Below are 20,364 nucleotides of genomic sequence, written 5' to 3'. Positions count from 1 at the left end.
TGCGTCTCAGTTAAAAATGACCTCAGAGTGACAGCTGAATATTTACATTTAGTGCTGTTGATTTTGTTCACAGTCATTTAACTTGGTGGCATGCACCCGAGTGCTTGATGTTAGCAAACTGACCCTTATAGACCCAGGGCTGAGGATGGACATATTTTATAAATTGAATATAATTAAACCTAATGCAACAGTTTGTATATCATACCACTAAAGATTCTTGTGCCTCTCACATCGCTACATGCATCAGATGGGGAAGCTCAACAGCAGCTTAATGTTAGCTTGTTTTTCAAAGGCAGAGCTGTTGCCTTATATGGGATAAAATGTTATCCTGCTTTTAAGATGGTTCATTTAAATGTCAAGTGTTATGTGTCTTGGACTTTCTTATAATATACCTATACCCTTCACCCCATAGCCATTATTCCAATAATAGGGGAAGGAATAAGAGGAGTATTGACTAGTCTAGCCCAGTATCCTGTTTTCTGACAGTGGCCAATGCCCAGGAGCCCCAGAGGGAATGAACAGAACAGGTAATCGTCAAGTGATCCATCCCCTGTCACCCATTCCCAGCTTCTGGCAAACAGAGGCTAGGGACACCATTCCTGCCCATCGTAGCTAATAGCCATTGAGACACATCAAATAGACACATCAAGCTGAGATTGACTTAGATCGTAATTATAGCTGAAAACTTTAGTCTTCTTCTATAGAGTTTGGAATCTCAGACTTACTATTCTATTATAAAAAGTGAGTATGTCAGCACTGATCAGAAGTGATTCTGTAGGTCATTTCACACTCGTATTAACATAGCCAGAATTGATTATAGGATTATAGCTACTGATATCTAGTGGCAGCTGGGCTTCAGGAACTCAATGTATGTCGGTCTTAAAGGGCAAGATTAATAATATCAGATTTGGGGTCAGGTACTTCTTGGTAAATTCTGTAGGGTTTTAGAGTATTTTCTGTAGAATTGTATTGGGTTCATCCTTATTAAATTCTATAGGACTTTTCCACGGGTCTCTCCTAACACTGCCAATCTTGAGGTACCAACTCCATAATGCTAACCCGCTGTTTTTCTCTATCCATGAGGGCAATCAATGAAAGGAAGTCCTCATATCCCCTTCCTGCCTTTCAAATGTTTACTGCTTATTTTTATTGCTGCTGTTGCTAATAAGTGCAGGAATATCTGGAAATGAACCTATCAACCCTCCTTATCAATAACCTTCTTTCTACATTTATAAGACACTCAAGAGTGCTCATTCAATCAGATTGATTGGTTAGCCATGCATTATGATATTTTCTTTCGACAGATACATTATCTAATGGAAGGGAGCATCCAGCTGAAGATACCATTATACTTTTAAGGGGGTGATGAAAAGGGGTTTTTTTTAAATGTACCGCTAACTGTAATGGTCTGATCCAAAGTGCAGTGATAGCAGTGGGCTTTGTATTAGGCCCTAAATCTGTAATTTAATTCCCAAATTCTGGGAAACCTTCTGGAAATCAGATAGTAGGTACATCCATTCTGTTACTTACTCATGGAGGTAATTTGCAGCTGCAGAATGGCAGGTCCGGTTTTATCATCCAGGTTGAGGCTTGTTTGAAAATGTGGGCAAGCAGCAAACTCAATCATAAATTCATGGAGTTTGAGGCCAGAGAGACTTGTGATAATTTATTCTGTCCTCCTGCAAAACACAAGTTATGGAATTTTGCCCAGGGATTCCTGCATCAAGTCTATAACTTGTGGTTTAACTAGAGCATATAATTGAAGAAAGGTATCCAAACTATGATTTGAAGATTGCAAGCAATGAAGAATTTACCATATTCCTTGGTAATCTGTAATCTGTTTCAGTGGTTAATTATCTTCACTGTTAAAATATGTACTTTTTTCCCATTTGAATTTTGCTGACTTCAGTTTACAGCCACTTTCTATGCATTTGTAAGCTAAAGAGCCTTCTAGTATCAGATGTCCCCTTGTATAGACAATTATGATCAAGTCACCGCTTAACCTTCCGCTAAGAGTCACAGAGTCATAGTATTTAAGGCCAGAAGGGACCACCAGATCATCTAATCTGACCTCCTATACGTCCCAGGCCACCAACACCACGCATCCCCCACACACTGATCCCAACAATTGAAATTACAGCCCACAGAATACTAGGTATTACAGCCCACAGAATACTAATCTGTTATGTGCCACAGGCAGAGAATAGGAGGGACCGAGGTGTACCAATGCCCAACAGTGACCTCCTTTAGTTTTACATTGCAAGGCATGATTTCCAGATGACAAACTATTCTTGTAGCTCTTCTCTGAACCTTCCCTAATTTTTCAGCATCTTGTTTATCGTGTGGCTACCAGAACAGGACAGAGTAGTAGTCTCTTCCCTACTGTATACAGAGGTAATACAGCTTCTCTGTTCCTACTCAATATCTTATTTCATGGAAGTCAACATCCTTAGACACCCCTAGAAGAGCTATTAATAAATACTGCAGGGATTAGAAAGTGAAAACACACTATGTGATGAATTGAAATTATGGTAAGTGCTCAAATTTACAGGCAGCTTCTAATTTATGCCTGTGTTGTTTCTATTCATCTTCAAAACCAAAGTTGCTGTATGCTACAATACTTCCTGAAAAATTATCATGAGACAGCCCAAGTGCACAAGTGTGAGTATTTATCACAGTGTTTCTTTAATGGAGTTGTAGCTTTTCTAATGCTTCTTACTTGATATAACACTGTTCTTTCCATTTTTGTATTATTTTACTAAAATACTTGTCACTTTATTATATGATGATTACTGGGTTCACTTTTCTGTAAGCATATCAGCACTGATGCCAATTACGGGGGAGGGGAGAGAAGGGGGAAATAAAACCTAGTCTCGCCACAATTTGTGCCTGGAATATTAATGTTTAGTAGGGTAACTTCTATTGTGAGAATCTGGCTGCAGGAAGTTCTTCCATAATCTCATCCGATCTGTCTGTAAACAGGTAATATTCCCACCTTACATTTACTTCTTGCCTTTATTCACTTAAATATTAACAGAACTTAAAATATTTTTCCTTATGGTTTGCTGTTTCAAGGGTTTTCCGTGTAGGGCCTCCTCTGTCCCAATCCCTACTTCTGTATGTCATAGTAAGATGTTCCAACTACTTTTATGCTCCTAGACTAGAACTGATTGGACATTCCTTTTCTAATCTCTGATGACTCAGCAAAATCATCTCTGACATCAGGATAATTCTACGCAGTCCATTTTATGATGTGTCTAAGACATTTATCACTCTGGCATCTGAGCACAAATAGGGCTCAACTTTTTCTGCTTTTCCGTATTCCTGACTTCGTTTTTTCCTTTTTTTTTCCTTTTCTTTTCTCTCTTCCTCTGCCCTCTCACTTAGAATGACCATGGGAGGCGATGACTCTTCTGGGAGAGGGGATTATTTGAGAGGTGGGTCTTATGTTTAGCTATGTCAGGCTCAGGCCCTCCAAGATCTTCTGTTCCTTCCACCCCTGGGATATTTTCCCTGTACCTTGATCCTGAGAGTATCACCCTGGGTTTTACTGGCTGTATCATATCTGTGGAATGTGATCGTCTTGGTGGTTTCTGGAAGGATAGGCAACTTTTGACTGAGGCTGGTCAAGTCCATTCGGGGCCCTGAAGATTGGGAGAAGGAGCTTTAATTCAATCAGAAAGGTCCAAATTGTTACCTCCCTATTTTTCCAATATTAAGTACAAATATAGTTTGGGGTTTTTTAAACAAATGTTTGTTTATTGTTGCTTGAAAATAATGACTGCAAAATAGCCAGAAGCCTAGTACTCATGTGCAAAACCCTACAAAAGCAAACCAGCATGAGCTCATCAGATAGTATGTGATACCTAAATGTGATACCTAAACGTATCTCTCAGATGTCCATGGGATTGTTATGAATACAGAAGGCAAAGGAGAAAAGAAACTACTTTGATGTCATTCCTTTAAATAATGGGGAGTTGGAGCCAATAGATTATAATTAACTCAAACCTGTGTTTGGGTTGAAAGCTCTTTAGAAGCCAGGAATGGCTGCAGGTCCTTTAAGGGGTGGTGGAACAAAGCCATCTAGCAATGAATGGTTTATACTGCGTTTTAGTAGATGAAGTATAATCACCAAAACAAAATGTGCAGTCAGTGAGATCCAAGAAGCAGGTGGTGCACCTAATCATCTCAATAGCTTGGCAACAGCTATCTCAAAAAAATCACCGTTTGCTTATCTCTAATATTAGGTAACATAAGAGAGTAGAGTCATTTCAAGCATAAGAAGGTATCATGTCTGTAGTCTCCTCTGAACAGTTGAGAATACAAATTGTCCCTGTGTTAATTTAATGCTTCAGAACTCAATGCCACTTCTCTTGGGAGTACAGAAGGGTAATTAATGACAGAGGCGGGAGTTGGTTGCAAAGTTCTGAAACTGACAAATGTTATCAGGGGATCTGTGGGCCTGTTGAATTAGTTCATATGTAACATCAAAGTAAGATTATTAACTCGAGCTGGATGAACAATTTCAAAGTAATTTGGCAAATGTCGTCCTTTTTCCTGTGTTATTTGTGAACTGATTATAGCATTTGCTGTTTACAACAATAGATACATAATTTGTGCAAATAAATTGTCTGTGGATTGTTTGCAAATTGTCCACTTTAAATATTCACAGTTGGATATCTACAATTTCATTTGCCACCTAAATGACATTGTATAGTTTGTGTTCTCTGATTGGATAACCTAAAATTTATAACCCAGAAGGTACCTAAAGAAATCATTGTGGTTTTGATTATCTCAGGTAGAGGGTGAACTGAGGGAAAGAAGCACTTCAGGAAGAGAGGAAGAGAGAGTGAAAGCTTTTAATAAGCAAGCTTGTGAATTTTTGGACATTTAATATTTTTATTGTGCTCTTTAGCAAAATGTAGAGCATTATATTTAGCTATGCATGTGGACTCCGGATTTGAAAATAGCTAGGTTCCTTCCTGACTGTGGAAGAGAGAAAGCTATGACAGATTTATTAATGGTCTAGCAGGCTTTATGTTCAATTGTCTCATGTCACATTCATGCCACGTAATTGTGTGTGTGTGTGCACCTGTGTCAGCCTACTTGCAATTGAAGTCAATAGAGCAACGCTGATTTAAACCAGCGAAGAATCTGGTCCTCCAGTTTCACCCTGTATTGACTACCAAATTAAAAAAAATTGTAGAGTAGAGGTCCCCAACCTTTCTGTGGGAATAGCACATTCCTATTCCGAAAAGACTGTGGTGGGCGCCAGACACCCCGCCGCCTAAATGCCGCCGAGAAACGGCAACGCTTCTCGGAAGCATTTCAGCGGGCGGTTCTCTGATGGCCGTGCTCAGCGGCGGCATTTCGGCGGCGCGGCATCCTGTGGGCGCACACAACTGTCCCGGCGGGCGCCATTGCGCCCGCGGGCACCACATTGGGGACCCCTGTTGTAGGGCATATTTTCAGTTGGTGTAAATTGGTATTGCTGAGGATCTGGCCTGCAGTTTAAATGCATTTATCATGAAGTTCTGTTATTAGGACTGATTTATATATTTTGCACAAGCTGAATATCAGGCTGTGTTTGTGTTTCAAAATCTTTATATAGATTCTAGAGATCCATAGATTCTAATGCCAGAAGGGACCATTGTGATTATCTCGTTTGACCTCTGTACAGCACTATAGACCACAGAGCTTCCCTCAAATAATTCCTAGACCATATCTTTAGCAAAACATCCAATTATGATTTTAAAATTGTCAGTGATGGAGAACCACCATGATCCTTAGTAAATGGTTGCAATAGTTAATTACTTTCACTGTTAAAAATGTATACCAGCCTCAATTTGAATAGTTTCAGCTTTGCCATTGGATTGTGTTATACCTTTCTCTGCTAGACTAAAGAGCCCATTTTTAAATATTTGATCTCCATTTAAATACTTAGACTATAATCAAGTCACCCCTTAACGTTTTCTTTGTTAAGCAAAATAGATTGAGCTCCTGGAGTTTATCACTATAAGGCAGGTTTTCTAATCCTTTATCATTCTCGTGGCTCTTCTCTGAACTCTCTCCAGAGGGTTCCAATTTATCAAGGGCTAATGCATCGAAAGATCACATTCGCTCTTTTGGCCACAGCATCACATTGGGAGCTCATGTTCAGCTGATTATCTACCACAACCCCCAAACCTTTTTCAGAGTCACTGCTTCCCAGGAAAGAGTTCCTCATCATGCAAGTATGGCCTACATTCTTTGTTCCAAGAGGTATACATTTACATTTAGCCATATTAAAATGCATATTGCTTGCTTGCACATAGTTTACCAACCAATCCAGATTGCTCTGAATCAGAGACCTGGCCTCTTCAATTATTTAGCTCGGGACCAATGTCAGGCTGACTGGCCTACAATTACCTTGGTCACCCTGTTTACCCTTTTAAAAAATTGGCACAATTTTCTGTCCTTCATACAACTTTCCTCCAGTCTTCTGGAACTTCTCCAGTGCTCCAAGATTTATTGAATATTGACATTATACAACCTTCATTTCTTGGTCTTTTTAATGCTTCTAGTTGGAATAAATAATTTTTTAACTGGAAATGGACAGAACTGTCATGGAGCCAAATAATTCCTCAGTGCTATTAGATTTGATTCAAACTGGCCTGTCCACCATTAAGTAATTGTTTCCTATTACTGTGCAGACATCCAGGCTATATTCCATCTGGAAGTGCCTTTTTTTTTTTTGGTGATAATGGTATTTCTAATATAAATGGCTTGTTCCCATAATGTTTGAAACAAGTATTATTATCATTATTACTGTTATTTAATATTTATATTACAATAGCACCTAAAGTCCTTAATCCCATTTTGCTAGGGGCTGTACAAACATAGAATACATAACTATCCCTGCCCCAAAGAGCGAATTCATAAGGGATGGAGAAGAAAAGCAGAGATCTCTTCTATGGAAGAGATTTCAAAAGGGTGAAGGACACAGAACACTGAGACATTGTTTAAGGTCTGGTAGTTAACTTTAGGACATTGCCATGACTATGATTTTTCCTATGGGTTTTTCCCCTTTAGGATGATTTCCAGCCTGCAGCATCAGAAACCAACTGGGAGTCAGTCACAAGCTCTGTCTCAGTAAGTAGCTTGTTACTATTTTGCCCATGAAAGGACTGGTAGAATGGCTTTCAGTCCGATGTAAATGCATCTGCACAGGGGAATCACTGCTTGACCTGTAAGCAGGAGATTAACTGAGACGTGTTCTTCAAACTCATTCTAGAATGTCAGTAATTTTTAGGGAGCGGAGGGTGGAAGGCAAGAAATGTCAGCAGCTATTTTAACCACATGGGATGGCCAGTGGGTAAATACTTAGCACTTTCAAACTGAATCCTCCCAACAACAGAATTCCTTTACATTTTGAGCTATAAAGTGTCTTGATCTAAACACGAGCATATTTTGCAATAATTAGCATTAAAGGCAAGCCGGTAGGAGAATGGATTAACTTTTTTGAATGTTCATTATTGAAGATTTTTTGTAGCACCAGCAATTAAATTAAATCTTAATTCGACACTTCATTTCATGTAACTAAATATGACTTTTTAAAAAAGAAAACCCAATTAAAAATCTCCCCACTCCTTCACTTTGTTTGATTTATGTCACAGACAAAAAATCAGCTGCTGGCAGCATTTTTAGGCAAAACTTAGGGTGCGTCTACCACTGCAATTAAACATCCATGGATAGCCCAGGTTAGCTGACTGAGGTTTGCAGTGCTCCAGCTGGGGGGCTGTTCAATTGCAGTGTAGACATTCGGGCTCAGGCTGGAGCCCGAGCTCTGAAACCCTCTTGAGTGCAGATGTTTAATTGCCATGTAAACATACTCTTAGACTCTGGGAACACACCATGTGGGAGAGTAATGCCAGCATCAGACTTGGTAATGGTACAGTCCCTCTGCCATATGTTGCGTTGTCCAGACCCACGCTCTCTGTGTGTATTCACTTGACAACTCCTTTTATATAACAAGTAGCAAGAGAGATAGTGATTGGAGTGGAACTGACCTGTTAGGTCAAAGCTTGGAACACACTGGATGATGATGAAACTGTTACAATACTTACCCTTCACAGTAAAATGCTTTGAGATCCTTGGATTAAATCTGCTGTATGAGTCCTAATTCTGAGTAATAGTATTATCGAGGGTCTGGCTCTAGTAGACATATTAGAGGTTACCATGCAGAGGATATTAGGTTGGTATTTGGTAAATCATGTTCTCCTTCTATGATCACTCTTTTTCCTCCTCCTAACATGTTTAGTTTTGTTTTTTAAAAAAAAGCTTTGTGCATTTTTATCTGACACAATATGTCATTTGAAAAAATGGGAAATTGTCTTTGAAAATGGAAGAGAAAAGCTCCCTCATCAGGTAGCTGTGATCCTGAGATCAAATTACACTGAAAACATTGTCACAGTGATTGCCCTCACCATAGTAAAGTGCCAAAGATGTAAAATAATAATCAACAGCCCTTTTCCTCTGGAAAGCCCTTCACCAGATTGTTATTTCTATTTGTTGTATTTGCTTATGTGGCCCTTAACACCATAGTATCAGAGCACTTCAGAATTATTATAATTGTTTATCATCTCAGCACTCCTATGGGGTAGGGAAGCATTATCCCCATTTTACAGATGGGGACCTGAGGCCTGGAAGCCTGTGGCTGAGCCAGAAGCTGAGCCCAGGTCTCTTGGTCCAGTTCAGTGCCACAGCTACTAGACACTCATTCCTTCCCCACAGAGCACACCACAGTTAGGCAATAAGAATCAATGACCTTATTTCATAGCTAGGGAAACTGAGGCGGAGAAGATGAGCAATTTGCCCATGACCACAGAGTCAGGGCGAGACCTCAGGGATGCCTAATTCTTCAGCATAAAGAGGTTCACAATTCTACTGTGCATCTTCAGTCAGCATGGTAGGGCAGAACTTTAACCTGTCAATCACTGGCATAGTTATACTTTGCTCCTACCAAACAGCCTAAAGACCCGCTTGCAAGATCTTGCAAGAAAAAAAACATTTGGGCAAGCATATATGCATTTTCCTGTTCCCAGGCTCGAGCTCAAATCACTGAACCACACTTCATGCTTTTCCTCACGAGGTTTAGAGCAGCACATCCGCCATCTACCTCTAGCCTAAAGAGCTGGAGCCCATGAATAACCCCAGAATGAGATCTTTCACCCAGCAGAGCCATTATGTCCAGTCCCCATGTCTTGTGGTTCAGTATATCATGATCTGATTCAACAATTGAACTTCTGCAAAACTGCATATCCCATTCACAATAATACAGAAAGACTTCATCATCACTAATAAAATAGCAAGTATCAGAGGGGTAGCTGTGTTAGTCTGGATCTGTAAAAGCGGCAAAGAGTCCTGTGGCATCTTATAGACGTATTGGAGCATAAGCTTTCATGGGTGAATACCCATTTCATCGGATGCATGTGATAGAATAGCAATGAATCATAATGGAGACCAAATGAACTAATGGTCTGGTTCGGATTAGAAAAGAGCTGCCAGTGTGTCTTATGAAACTCACAATATGTTTCAGAGTAGCAGCCATGTTAGTCTGTATCCGCAAAAAGAACAGGAGTAGTTGTGGCACCTTAGAGACTAACAAATTTATTAGAGCATAAGCTTTCGTGGGCCACAGGCCACTTCATCGGATGCATAGAATGGAACATATAGTAAGAAGATATATATATACATACAGAGAAGGTAGAAGTTGCCATACAAACTGTGAGAGACTAATTAGTTAAGATGAGCTATTATCAGCAGGAGAAAAAAACTTCCAACTTATCTGTAAGTATATATATATATATCTTCTTACTATATATTCCATTCTATGCATCTGATGAAATGGACTGTAGCCCACGAAAGCTTATGCTCTAATAAATTTGTTAGTCTCTAAGGTGCCACAAGTACTCCTTTTCACAATATGTTGACTGTTTAAGTAACTAACAAGAAGGGTAACTCTGAGCCCTCCTCACATTGTAATGTTCTTCTATGTCCTCTCTCAGTCACAGAAGCCAGATGGCACAAGCTTTTCATAAATCTAATAATTAGCTCTTGGCAGGACAAAACAGAGGCAGCTTTAAAGTTACTTTTGGGTCTGTCACATGATATAGCTGCCAATAGGTTATCTGAGCTACAATAATTCCTCTGCGTTGCCTATTGCTCTGAGAAAGTTGGGCTTTTTTTTTGTGTGTGAACTGAGTTGAACTCCTTATAAAGTCCTGAGTAGAGATTTTAAAACCGAAGAAAGTGTGAATTCCCCCTGCTTTTAGTGGTTTGACATATCCTGCAAATCCACAATCTGACCTGCAAGGCTCTCACAAAATGTAAGGAAATGTATGACTAAACACATACAAACAGCGCAATTCTCATCTAAATCTCGTACGTGTGCCTTTCAGAATAGAGCCCCTGACCTTTTTGCATAAAAAGTATTGGCTGCTCCTATTTGAGCTAAGGGATATAGTCTATTAATTCCATTAGCAGTCCATTAAGTCCATGAGAGTGTCTATATCCACTTTGCAGACCAGCCTCTAGAGGACAACAAGATCATATATACTTGAGTAGGTTTGATGTTCCTCCAGTGGAAGGCATGGGAATAGAAGGCAGTCGATTTGCAATTCTGCTACTTATGCCGCACCCTCACGTCTTTCTCCCTATCCCCCTTCCCTTTGTTCTTTGATGGGAATTTAGGAACTGATTTTCTCTTTTGCTATAATTACAAACCAGTCACTAGCCTCACTGATTTCTCTGTATAGTGGGTTCCTAGTGATAATTTAGTGTGTTTTTTTTTTACCATAAAAGATTATGTAAGCACTGTACATGACGACTGTGATTAGAACACCGAATTTCATATAGCATTGTTTTATGCAGCAGCACTTTATTCAGCTTACTGATGTGAGATATTTTGTTCTCATGGGGGTCCGACTCCCATCTCTTTGACAATGTTTTTATTCCAAGGCACTTGGAAGTCAATAGAGGTTCCTTGCTGCGAGTCTTCCTTTTAATGAGTCATGAATTTTTAGAGCCGTCTGCATTGTGCCTCATTTAACACTGGATTGTAGAAGGGTTATGAAAGTGGGCCCACTGAAACTTATTTGTGATGGGTTCTGTGTTAAAGGCTTAATAATTTCCAGGCCAATGCTGTTAAAAAAGGGTCCTTTATTTCACATGTATATGAAAAGATAGACGTTAGTAACACAACCCCCATTCTCATCTCCCCATGTAGTTGTGATAATTAGCAAACTGCAGTCTTCTTTTCATGTCAGCACTGTATTATGATATTTTTATATTTTCTTTCTGGTGTCAGATAATCTGGAAGGTCCATATTTGTAGCAAATTATATGCAGTAAAATATCAAGGACTCTAAAGACTATGGCAACATTTTCTGGTGAAGACAAAGTTATATTTAAGTAGACTGGATTTTCAGTAAAACTAAATAGTTTTACTCAGGTTAATAGGCCACTGAGTCCAGTGGGACTACTCACCGGGGTAGTGCAACTTGCATAGATTTATAGAGTTACACGTGGAAGCATTTGCAGGATCAGGCTAAAATTGACCTTCTGGTGGGGAATTCAAGTGCTGTATGTCTCTGTGGGTATGTCTGTGCTGTAATCGTGGGATGTGATGGTAGCTTGAGTAGACATACCTGAGCTAGCTTGGGTATTAGAGCTGTGAAGCCATGGCAATGCACACTTCAGCATGGGCCGTACAAGCCCACCTGGAACCATGGGTAATTGCTCGTGTGGCTAGCCTGCACTGAAATGCGCACTACTGTGAATTCACTGCTCTGGGACCTGAACTAGCTTTAATCAGGTATGTCTGTTCAAGCTGCAATCACGCCCCATGATTGCAGTATAGACATACCCTTTTGAGGACAGAAGGGATTCTTTTCTTTCATTTTTCTGTCAATTTCAGTGTTTTAACTGAGAAAATAAAAGTCTGAGTTTTCCTGTATTTATATCCTGTGCTGTTATACATTGTCAGCAGGTGATTTAATATGTCTTTAGAGAATGACACATCTGCAATCAGTTCTTTCTTGAGTATATTTTACACAGAAATTAGGAAATTTGAGGGTAGTTTGGGGGGAAGATGATATTAGGATATTGAATATTTGGGAATTGAAATTAGGACTTTGGAAATTTTGCTACCGTAAAAGTAAAACTCTTCCCTATAAATGCACGTTAGTTATTAAAGGTCAGTTCTATCCTTAGAGGTGACTTAACTCCAACTGAACTCAATAGATGTGTATGCATCTAAGGCTGTGGTGGGCAACCTGTGGCCCACGGACCACATGCGGCCCGTCAGGATAAGCTGATTGCGGGCCACGAGATATTTTGCAGACGTTGACCGTCCGCAGGCACAGCCCCCTGCAGCTCCCAGTGGCCGCGGTTTGCCGTTCTGGGCCAATGGGAGCTGTGGTTGTCCACCACTGATCTAAGGCCTTGTCTACATGTGTCACTCAGGAAACCTAAGGCAAATCAATTTAAGGTGTAAAGTCAATGCACGTTAATTGAAGTGGTATGGTAACCCCCATGTGGATGCTGTCATTCAGGAGAGAACTGAGGCCACTTTACTCCTGGTGAGTGAGAGCATCCACATGGGATTTAATTTATGTGCATTGACTTCACACCCTCAGTTGATTTGCCTTAGCTTTCCTGATGGTCCCCCACATAGACATGGTCTATGGGTAGTATATGTTCCTAAATGCTTAGAAATATTAATCCCTCTTCGATGTGTGTGTTTCACCGCTTACATTGTGTAGACCCTTACATTACAGTTTTCTAATTTCCTTCAGTATTTTTTTTCCAAATTCTGGTTTATAAACATTTGAAAACCAGAGTTAATTCTTCATTTCAAAGGACCAAACCTTGAAGTCTTTGCTTAGGCCTTGCTTATGTTAACGCTCCAAGAAGAGGAAAGATTGTCCGTGGTTAGAGTATTAGCTTGAGCCTTGGGTTAGGTTCCTTGCTTTGCTGCAGACTTCCTGTGTGACCTTGGGAGAGTTGCCTTGTGCCTTAATTCCTCATTGTACAGTGGGGATCTACCTCACAGGGGTGCTGTGAGGATAAATACCTTTAAAGCCTGTGAAGCACTCAGATGCTATGGTAATGAGTGCCATGTATCTGTAGATACTTCAAGGAGATTTTTGTCTCCATGCAAACTGAGGAAAGGACTACACCTTCTGGTACTGCCTTACTTTGGGGGCAAGAGAAAAGCAGCTCGTGCCACACCCTGTATAGGAACATAACGTACATGCTGGCTGGTGTGAAGGGCAGGATGTAGCTCTGCCTTCTTCCCACCCTTCCTGGCCCCCTTTGGAGTGGCTAGCACTGTCCAGCAGCATTAGACCGGCTCACTCCTCCATTCACCTGGCAGCACCTGTCCTTGCTTGGAAAGGTGGGCAGTGCTTTTCTCCCTGGCTTCCTGACACAGCATGCCGGGGAATGATGCCATCTGGCCCAATGCAAGGAGCTCAAAAGATGGTCGAGGGTGATTAACAATACCAGGAGTAAGGTCACTGTGTCAAAAGACAGAATCTCAGTCCAATTTGGGGTCTTGCCTGGATATTCTGTGTGAGTCAGCTATGAGAAAAATCTCTCTGTAACTATTGACAGTTGTATTGAGTGGTGCTGTAATTTTTCAAAGTACACTGAGCTGTATGTCACTCTTAGGGGGTATCCTATCCCTCTCCATCAGTGACCGACCCTACCCTGACTGCGGAAGCACTAGACCAGACCATCGCTGGATTTGACACTGTGGAGGAGCTGCTCAAATACTTTAATCCTGAATCGTGGCAGGAAGATCTCGAAAATCTGTACACAGACACTGGACATCATTATCGAGGCAGGAGCTACCGTGACAGAAAGTCCAAAGGTAAGAAGAGACACTGTACATTTTCTTAATTTCAGGTGTTTGCTGTACATTTCTTACACATGCCCTTTGATTGCTTATCAAGTTCAGATTCAGATACCGTTACCCATGCCAGAATCAATGGGACTAACTGCAGAGCAAGGAATTACCCAGCACAACTAAGGATACGAGAATTTGGAACCTTAATCATTTTCAGTCTGTTTGATTAAGCTGGCTTCAGCCTGTTAATATTCACAAATGAAAACACAGGCACCTGAAATTATATATGTTAAGGACAGATGGTTTTCAGCTTCACCCTAAAGTATTATTTTGCATGTAAGGCATAGGATTCCTAAACTCTCGCATGCCTTTAAACGCCCTGTTTTAGGATTGTTCTGTGTTGAGTGGGGGATAATTACTTCTATCACATTGTACTTAGGGAAGCATCTGGCACAAACACCTGTACGTGCAGCTGTTTTTTGTTTGGTTGGTTTTTTTTAGATGTGAACATCTGACCGATTTCCGTTATGTAGATGGGGAACATTATCGTGGTTTAGCATTTTTAACTGTAGTATAACAAAGTGTGCATCTCTGGATTATGTGTCTCTTCCCCTCCCCCCCCTTTGGTACAATCCATCCATCAAATGCTAAAGTAAAAGAATGTTAAGTTAATGACACAAACCAATAATGATGAGGATGCACTGAATAGAAGGTCCAGCCATGACCTTGAAGAAATAAGCACAATGCTGCCCACTGAAATAGTACTGTTTGGTGGAGGAGGTATCCTGAGTGTCTAGCTCTGTTCTTCTAAGTGGTCATCGCTGTAGATTTTAACAGCTATTCTAATGAAATGTTTAACTCAGCTTATGAATTTTCTTATTACTCTTATCCTACATTACATATTCAATATACATGTATTCTTATATGTTTTGCTGAATATTTTTCTTAAATAATTAGCAAATTATGGGTCTGATTCTGCAAGCCCTTCAACCTATGGAATTCCCATTTAATTGCAGTTTGTGCAAGGAGAGACATGAGTTTTTTCTGATTTTTTTTTTTTTTAGGGTCGGCACTGAAAATAATATTTACAATTAAACTTCAGCAGCTGAGACCTTAGTACAATTTGATTTGAAACTGGACACATATAGGCCTTCATTTTCAAAAGTGACTGTCCATTATGGTAACCTCAATTTTTGCCTGCCCAACTTTAAAGGAGCCTGTCTTTTAGAAAGTGCTTAGCAACTACCCTCTGAAAACCAGGCTGCTTTAAGGCACCCCAAAATGTAAGCAACCAAAACCACTACAAATTTTTGGAAATGTAGGCCACATTTCTTTTGTTTAGTTTGTATTAAATGCTGGGACCAATCTGATCACATTTGGAGGCCAGTGAAACATAATCAGCTATGTGTCTCCTATTCCCAGACTGGAGTCAGCGCTGATGGAAATGTACACAAAAGACAAAAAGGAGCTGATTTGATTTTAATAGAGGCTGACAGGAGACCCTGATCTCTTACTGAGTTTTCTATCCAGATTTCACTTGAGTCTCAGATTAAATCTGATCCCAGTGCAAATGTACTGTATCTAAAGCAATGTATGCTGTGTTTTATCCATTCTGATCAGATTGGCTCCCAATACTGATCCGACCTTTCTGGTTGTCTGCAGGAAATCTGGATTAATTAGGGTTTCTCCACTGAGTACAATGGAATTCAACTCTTTGGCCTAGCAAACTACTATGAAAAAGTAAAGCGTTTGCCAACGTATTTCTTAATTCAGGATATTTTTGTTAGCGCAATGAGCAAAAAAAGTGTTGTCGTTTTTTTCTCCTCCTTTCTTCCAACAAAAGGATGGTTCTCTACTACAAACACTATACATTTCAGTCCAAAATATTATATTCGTTATAAACTTGGTGTGACACTTTCTCAGGGTGCCCAAGACTGGGTCACCATGTTATCCTCCTCTCTCCGCCCCACAATGAGAGGGAGTCTTTCTTGTAGTGGCCAGATGTCAGCTCCCTGACACTGCCTGCCCTTCAGCCACTCCAGCACTCTGCTCAAGGCTCTCCCAGCCCCTGCTTGATCTACGCTAGTCCCTGAACTCCCAGAAGTGTCCCTGTCATGCGGTGAACCACTCACTGCTAGACTGGCACTTCCTCCTGATACGCTTGGGATTAGCTTGCAGCCAATGCCCCCCGTCTACGGTTTGTACACTGTCACTTTGTCTCTGCTGTCCACTCGCAGCCCCTCTCACAGCTCCAGGAACTGCAGTGTCCTCTGCATGGCACGGCCCTCTGACCATGTCACTATCCATGTTCCCCCCTTCCGGGAGATGTGGACTCCTCACTAGTCCTAGGCAGTCTTCCCACTCACTGCCTTGGTGCCACTCGGCCAGTGGCTGGTAGGGGAACCCAGGCCTGCCCTCTTCTCCGGGTTCCAGCCCAGGCATCCTTAGCTCAGCTGTCTGGGCCTTCTCTCTCTGGCCTCACTGTTCTATTCCTGGGCTTCTTCCTACCATTGGTTCCCTTCTCTTCCTGGGCCTACCAGTTCCTAAGCCTCTTCCCAGGGAGTTACTTCAGTCTGCAGTCTCCACTCACTCCTCCCTTTCTCCTGGGAGTGTCTGCTGTCTCCCTGCAGCCCATTCTCCTTTCAGCTGCAGGGCTTTATAGGCCCTGCCTATTCCTGCCCAACTGGGCCTCCTTAACCAGCTGCCTAATGAGTTAATTGGCCCATGTGGCCCGCATTAAACCCTGCAGGGTGAGTGTGGGGTAGTCACCCCCTATAGCAGGGGTGGCCAACCTGAGCCTGAGAAGGAGCCAGAATTTACCAATGAACATTGCCAAAGAGCCACAGTAATATGTCAGCAACCCCCGATCCGCTACCCTCCTCCAGCCCCCAGCGCCTTCCGCCTACCAGCAGCCCTGCCAATCAGCGCCTCCCCCTCCCTCCCCACGCCTCCCACCTGCTGTAATCAGCTGTTTTGCAGTGTGCAGGAGGCTCTGATGGGGGTGGGGGAGGAGCGAGGGCATGGCAGGCTCAGGGAAAGGGGCAGGGGTCTTGGGGAAAGGGGTGGCCTGGTGGCAGGACCTGGGGCAGAGCAGGGGGTTGAGCAGTGAGCCCCCACAGCACATTGGAAAGTTAGCATCTGTAGCTCCAGCCTCGGAGTCGGCACCTATGCAATGAGCCGCATATTAACCTCTGAAGAGCCGGATGTGGCTCCGGAGCCACAGGTTAACCACCTCTGCACTATAGTATCTAGCCCCTGTCACTAGACACTCGCAGAAATTGCCAGGTAAGCTGTCCCCAAAGAAACAGTATATGCAGCTTGACTGGTACAACTCAGGATCACGTTATTTATAACAACACATCACTGTAATCTACTTATAGCAAAAACAAAAATAAGGTTATTAATAAAGGTTGAGATTTAAGAGAGTTCGTAAGGATAAGAAGTGGAAACAGAACTGGTTACGCATATAAAATAAAACATAAAATGCCATCCTAGATCTACATTTATTAATATTCCTATTTTATAAAGTAAATTTTCTCCCAAGGATTCAGTCTTTGACAAAGCTGCTGGTTTTCAGTGAAAACCAGGATCTAAGTTTTCATGAATATCCCCATGCTTTACAAGGGTTTTCCTCAGTAAATGGATGACAAATGTCTTTTTGTTTCTCCTTATATTTTCCCAGACTCATTGTTTTGACACCCAAAGGATAACCCCCAAGGTTCTTTGGCTCCCCTGCTTCTGTGTTTCCGTATACAAATGGACTTCCATTATGTTGACTTACCACAATGCTTAATTTACATATTACAGAGAGTTATACGTGTCATCTCCTGTGTGGGAGAAATCTGTTTGTCTGGCTGAGTTTTAACATACAAATTTAATACATTTAATACTTATACACAACTTCCTAAATTACATCCATATATACATCTCGCAAAGATTATGATGATCAATGTGATCTAAGCTTCTAATAGATACTTTACGCCATATTTTTTTTTATCAAATACCAGCATGTTGGAGTGTAGTGAGTTTGTCAGGCATGATAGGCGTTGCTGTTACAGAACAGTGAACTCTTTGCCAGTTGGCCTTGAGGGGATCTTAGGGACACACCAGGGCTAATAAGAAATGCTCATACTTGAAATGTGACAGGAATACAGCCATGTTACATGTTGAAATCTGATTAGAGAATGGCTTCAAATAAAATCCTTTAAATTAGGAATATATTAGGGCTTCCAAACAAAGTCTCTGTGGAACACTAAGGAATATTTATAGGCATTGTAGTAACCTTGCAGCCGAAAGAATAGATTATATCACCATTTACATGCTTTGTCGGCTTCCAGGTTGGGTTTTATCCTTTGTTCTTGTTTAAAACTGCCCTGAGGCAGATTAGCACAATTTGATATAATCCCTGTGTATCTCTCATAGCATTTGCAGAACATGTCACGTAAAATATGTAAATAAATTGCTAATGACTTCACTGTTATCCTACCCCCTGTGCATATGAAATGGTTCCAGGGAATTGAGTTCAGTGCAGTGTTGCTAGATTTTCAGTCCTAATAACAGGACCCACATGGTAAATGGCACTTTAAATATAATATTTTTAGAGTTGCCAATCAATACAGATTGAAAGAAGTACAATACAGAGAAGAAGTAATACAAATACTGCAATTCCTTCAATGAACTTTTAAAGGTTGGGCTACCCCAATTAAATTTGTATATCTGACAACTGCAATCCATACACCAAATCTGATCTCACAGCACTCTTTATTTATTTATACTATTTATGTGAGATATCGGTATCAGGTGTATATCTCTAAAAATTGCATTCATTGTTTGAAATTTGATGCTGTGTATATGAGTACTACCGTTTACAGTTCACTACTCATTACATAATCTCAAAGAAATCAAATCTAGGGGAAGTTTTTTGGGTATAATATTTGCATTTTCAAAATCCATAAGTCATGCCCCAGGTAAAAACTCTATAAAAATATCTGGCACTTCCTCTGCAAAGAAATATAACAAGTAAATACTAGAAACAATCTTTGCTGTGATTTTTAAAAAAATGTGAAAGGTTTGATAGTCAGAGCTATATCTTAAAACAGGAAACTTGAAGCATATGAATATCCAGCCTTGAAGTTACCCTAAGTTATTATGAAGAGACGATTGTAGCATATAGTGTAGATCAGTAGGAAAATAATTTTCTGTATATTTGCAATAATATTTCATGGTTGACCTCAATGTCATAATAATTTGGCCATGTTTAATAGACAGGTTCCTAGAATGGTTATCACAACTAGCCCATTATTTCATAATTACTTTAGTACTGTAGCAGTGGATATAAAAAGAGAAGAGCCATCCTGTGCAAAGGAGGGGGTACTTCTAGACAAAGCATGTGTTCTCTATCATTACACAGCACTGGACTTTTGTCACTTAATCTCTTATCTATATCTTTATATTTAAAAAATCCTTACTAAGTATTATGTATATATGAAAATTGCTTCAGAAGTGAAAAAAAAAACCCTTTTTTTACAGCAAAAGTATTGACTTTGAATTGGCCTTAGATACAAAGATCTAGGAAGAAGGCAGGCTTAAACTATTTGTCAAAACAGAAGTAGATGCAAAAGTCTAGGGAAGATGTGTAGAGAAAGGGTTCAGCTTTAAAAAGAAATTCTAATTCACAAATAATCTCAGTGAACAGGAACATACATTCTGACACTGGAGGAGGCTGCAGGGGCCTGAGCCCCCACACTTTTTCTCTTTGCTTATTTGATTTTGGGACAATCATATGCAAAAAGCCTTTGGCTATCAGAAGAAATTAATCAGGTAGGACATTCCTGAGATAACATCTGTCTACAGTGACAGCTTTACAAGTTACATAAATGAACAAACCAGGCTCTGCTCTGAAGGGGAGAAAGAGAAAGAAGCACAGAGACCACAAGTCTGGATGGAATTTTCCCAATGTATATGAAGAAATGGCCAAATGAATATATCAATTCCCAAAATTTGGGCAGTTCACTTTGCATGTAACCACAGCTTCTATTTATCATTAATTAAAATTATTTAGCAAGAAATTAAAATGTGAACTGAAGAATTTCATTTCTCAGGGGTTTGCAAACAGTCGCCAATAAATTACCGCAAACATTCATGTATTCTTCCTTGAAAGGTTCTGGGATAGTTGCCAGCAAGTTACAGTGCATCAGACATTAAATACAAACAGCACAAATTCAAAATGCCTCTGCTTTAATGGCAAATGTGTATACTCTGAGTTCATGACATATCACCTCAAATAACTGCTAATTATCTAAATGCACGCATCCTACAGTAAGCCCTGAACAAATAGAATACCCCTCTACTCTTGGCCTTGGCTACACTTGCGAGTTACAGCGCAAAAAAGGAGCCCCAGGCGCACTAGCTCACTACCCTTCCACACTGGCAAGGCACGTAGAGCGCTCTGACTCCCCAGCTACAGCATTGCTG

General features: G+C 40.6%; 1 protein-coding gene across 4 annotated transcripts in view; it reads left to right on the top strand.

Annotated features, from left to right (window-relative positions):
• PDGFD (platelet derived growth factor D) overlaps window positions 1-20,364 on the top strand; it is a 188,367-nt gene that overhangs the window by 137,808 nt on the left and 30,195 nt on the right. For 2 of the 4 annotated variants that reach the window (XM_007059671.4, XM_007059672.4), the window contains exons 4-5: window positions 7,072-7,131; window positions 13,713-13,914. In XM_007059671.4, the coding sequence (XP_007059733.2) occupies window positions 7,072-7,131; window positions 13,713-13,914 (262 nt within the window). The remainder of the gene's footprint in view (window positions 1-7,071; window positions 7,132-13,712; window positions 13,915-20,364) is intronic. The other 2 variants (XM_043529657.1, XM_027822159.3) reach the window with 1 other exon arrangement.

This window comes from Chelonia mydas, chromosome 1, assembly GCF_015237465.2.
Source record: "Chelonia mydas isolate rCheMyd1 chromosome 1, rCheMyd1.pri.v2, whole genome shotgun sequence".
Lineage (NCBI taxonomy): Eukaryota > Metazoa > Chordata > Testudines > Cheloniidae > Chelonia > Chelonia mydas.
The sequence above is the reverse complement of the archived record's forward strand: the minus strand, read 5'-3'. Positions and strand labels throughout refer to the sequence as shown.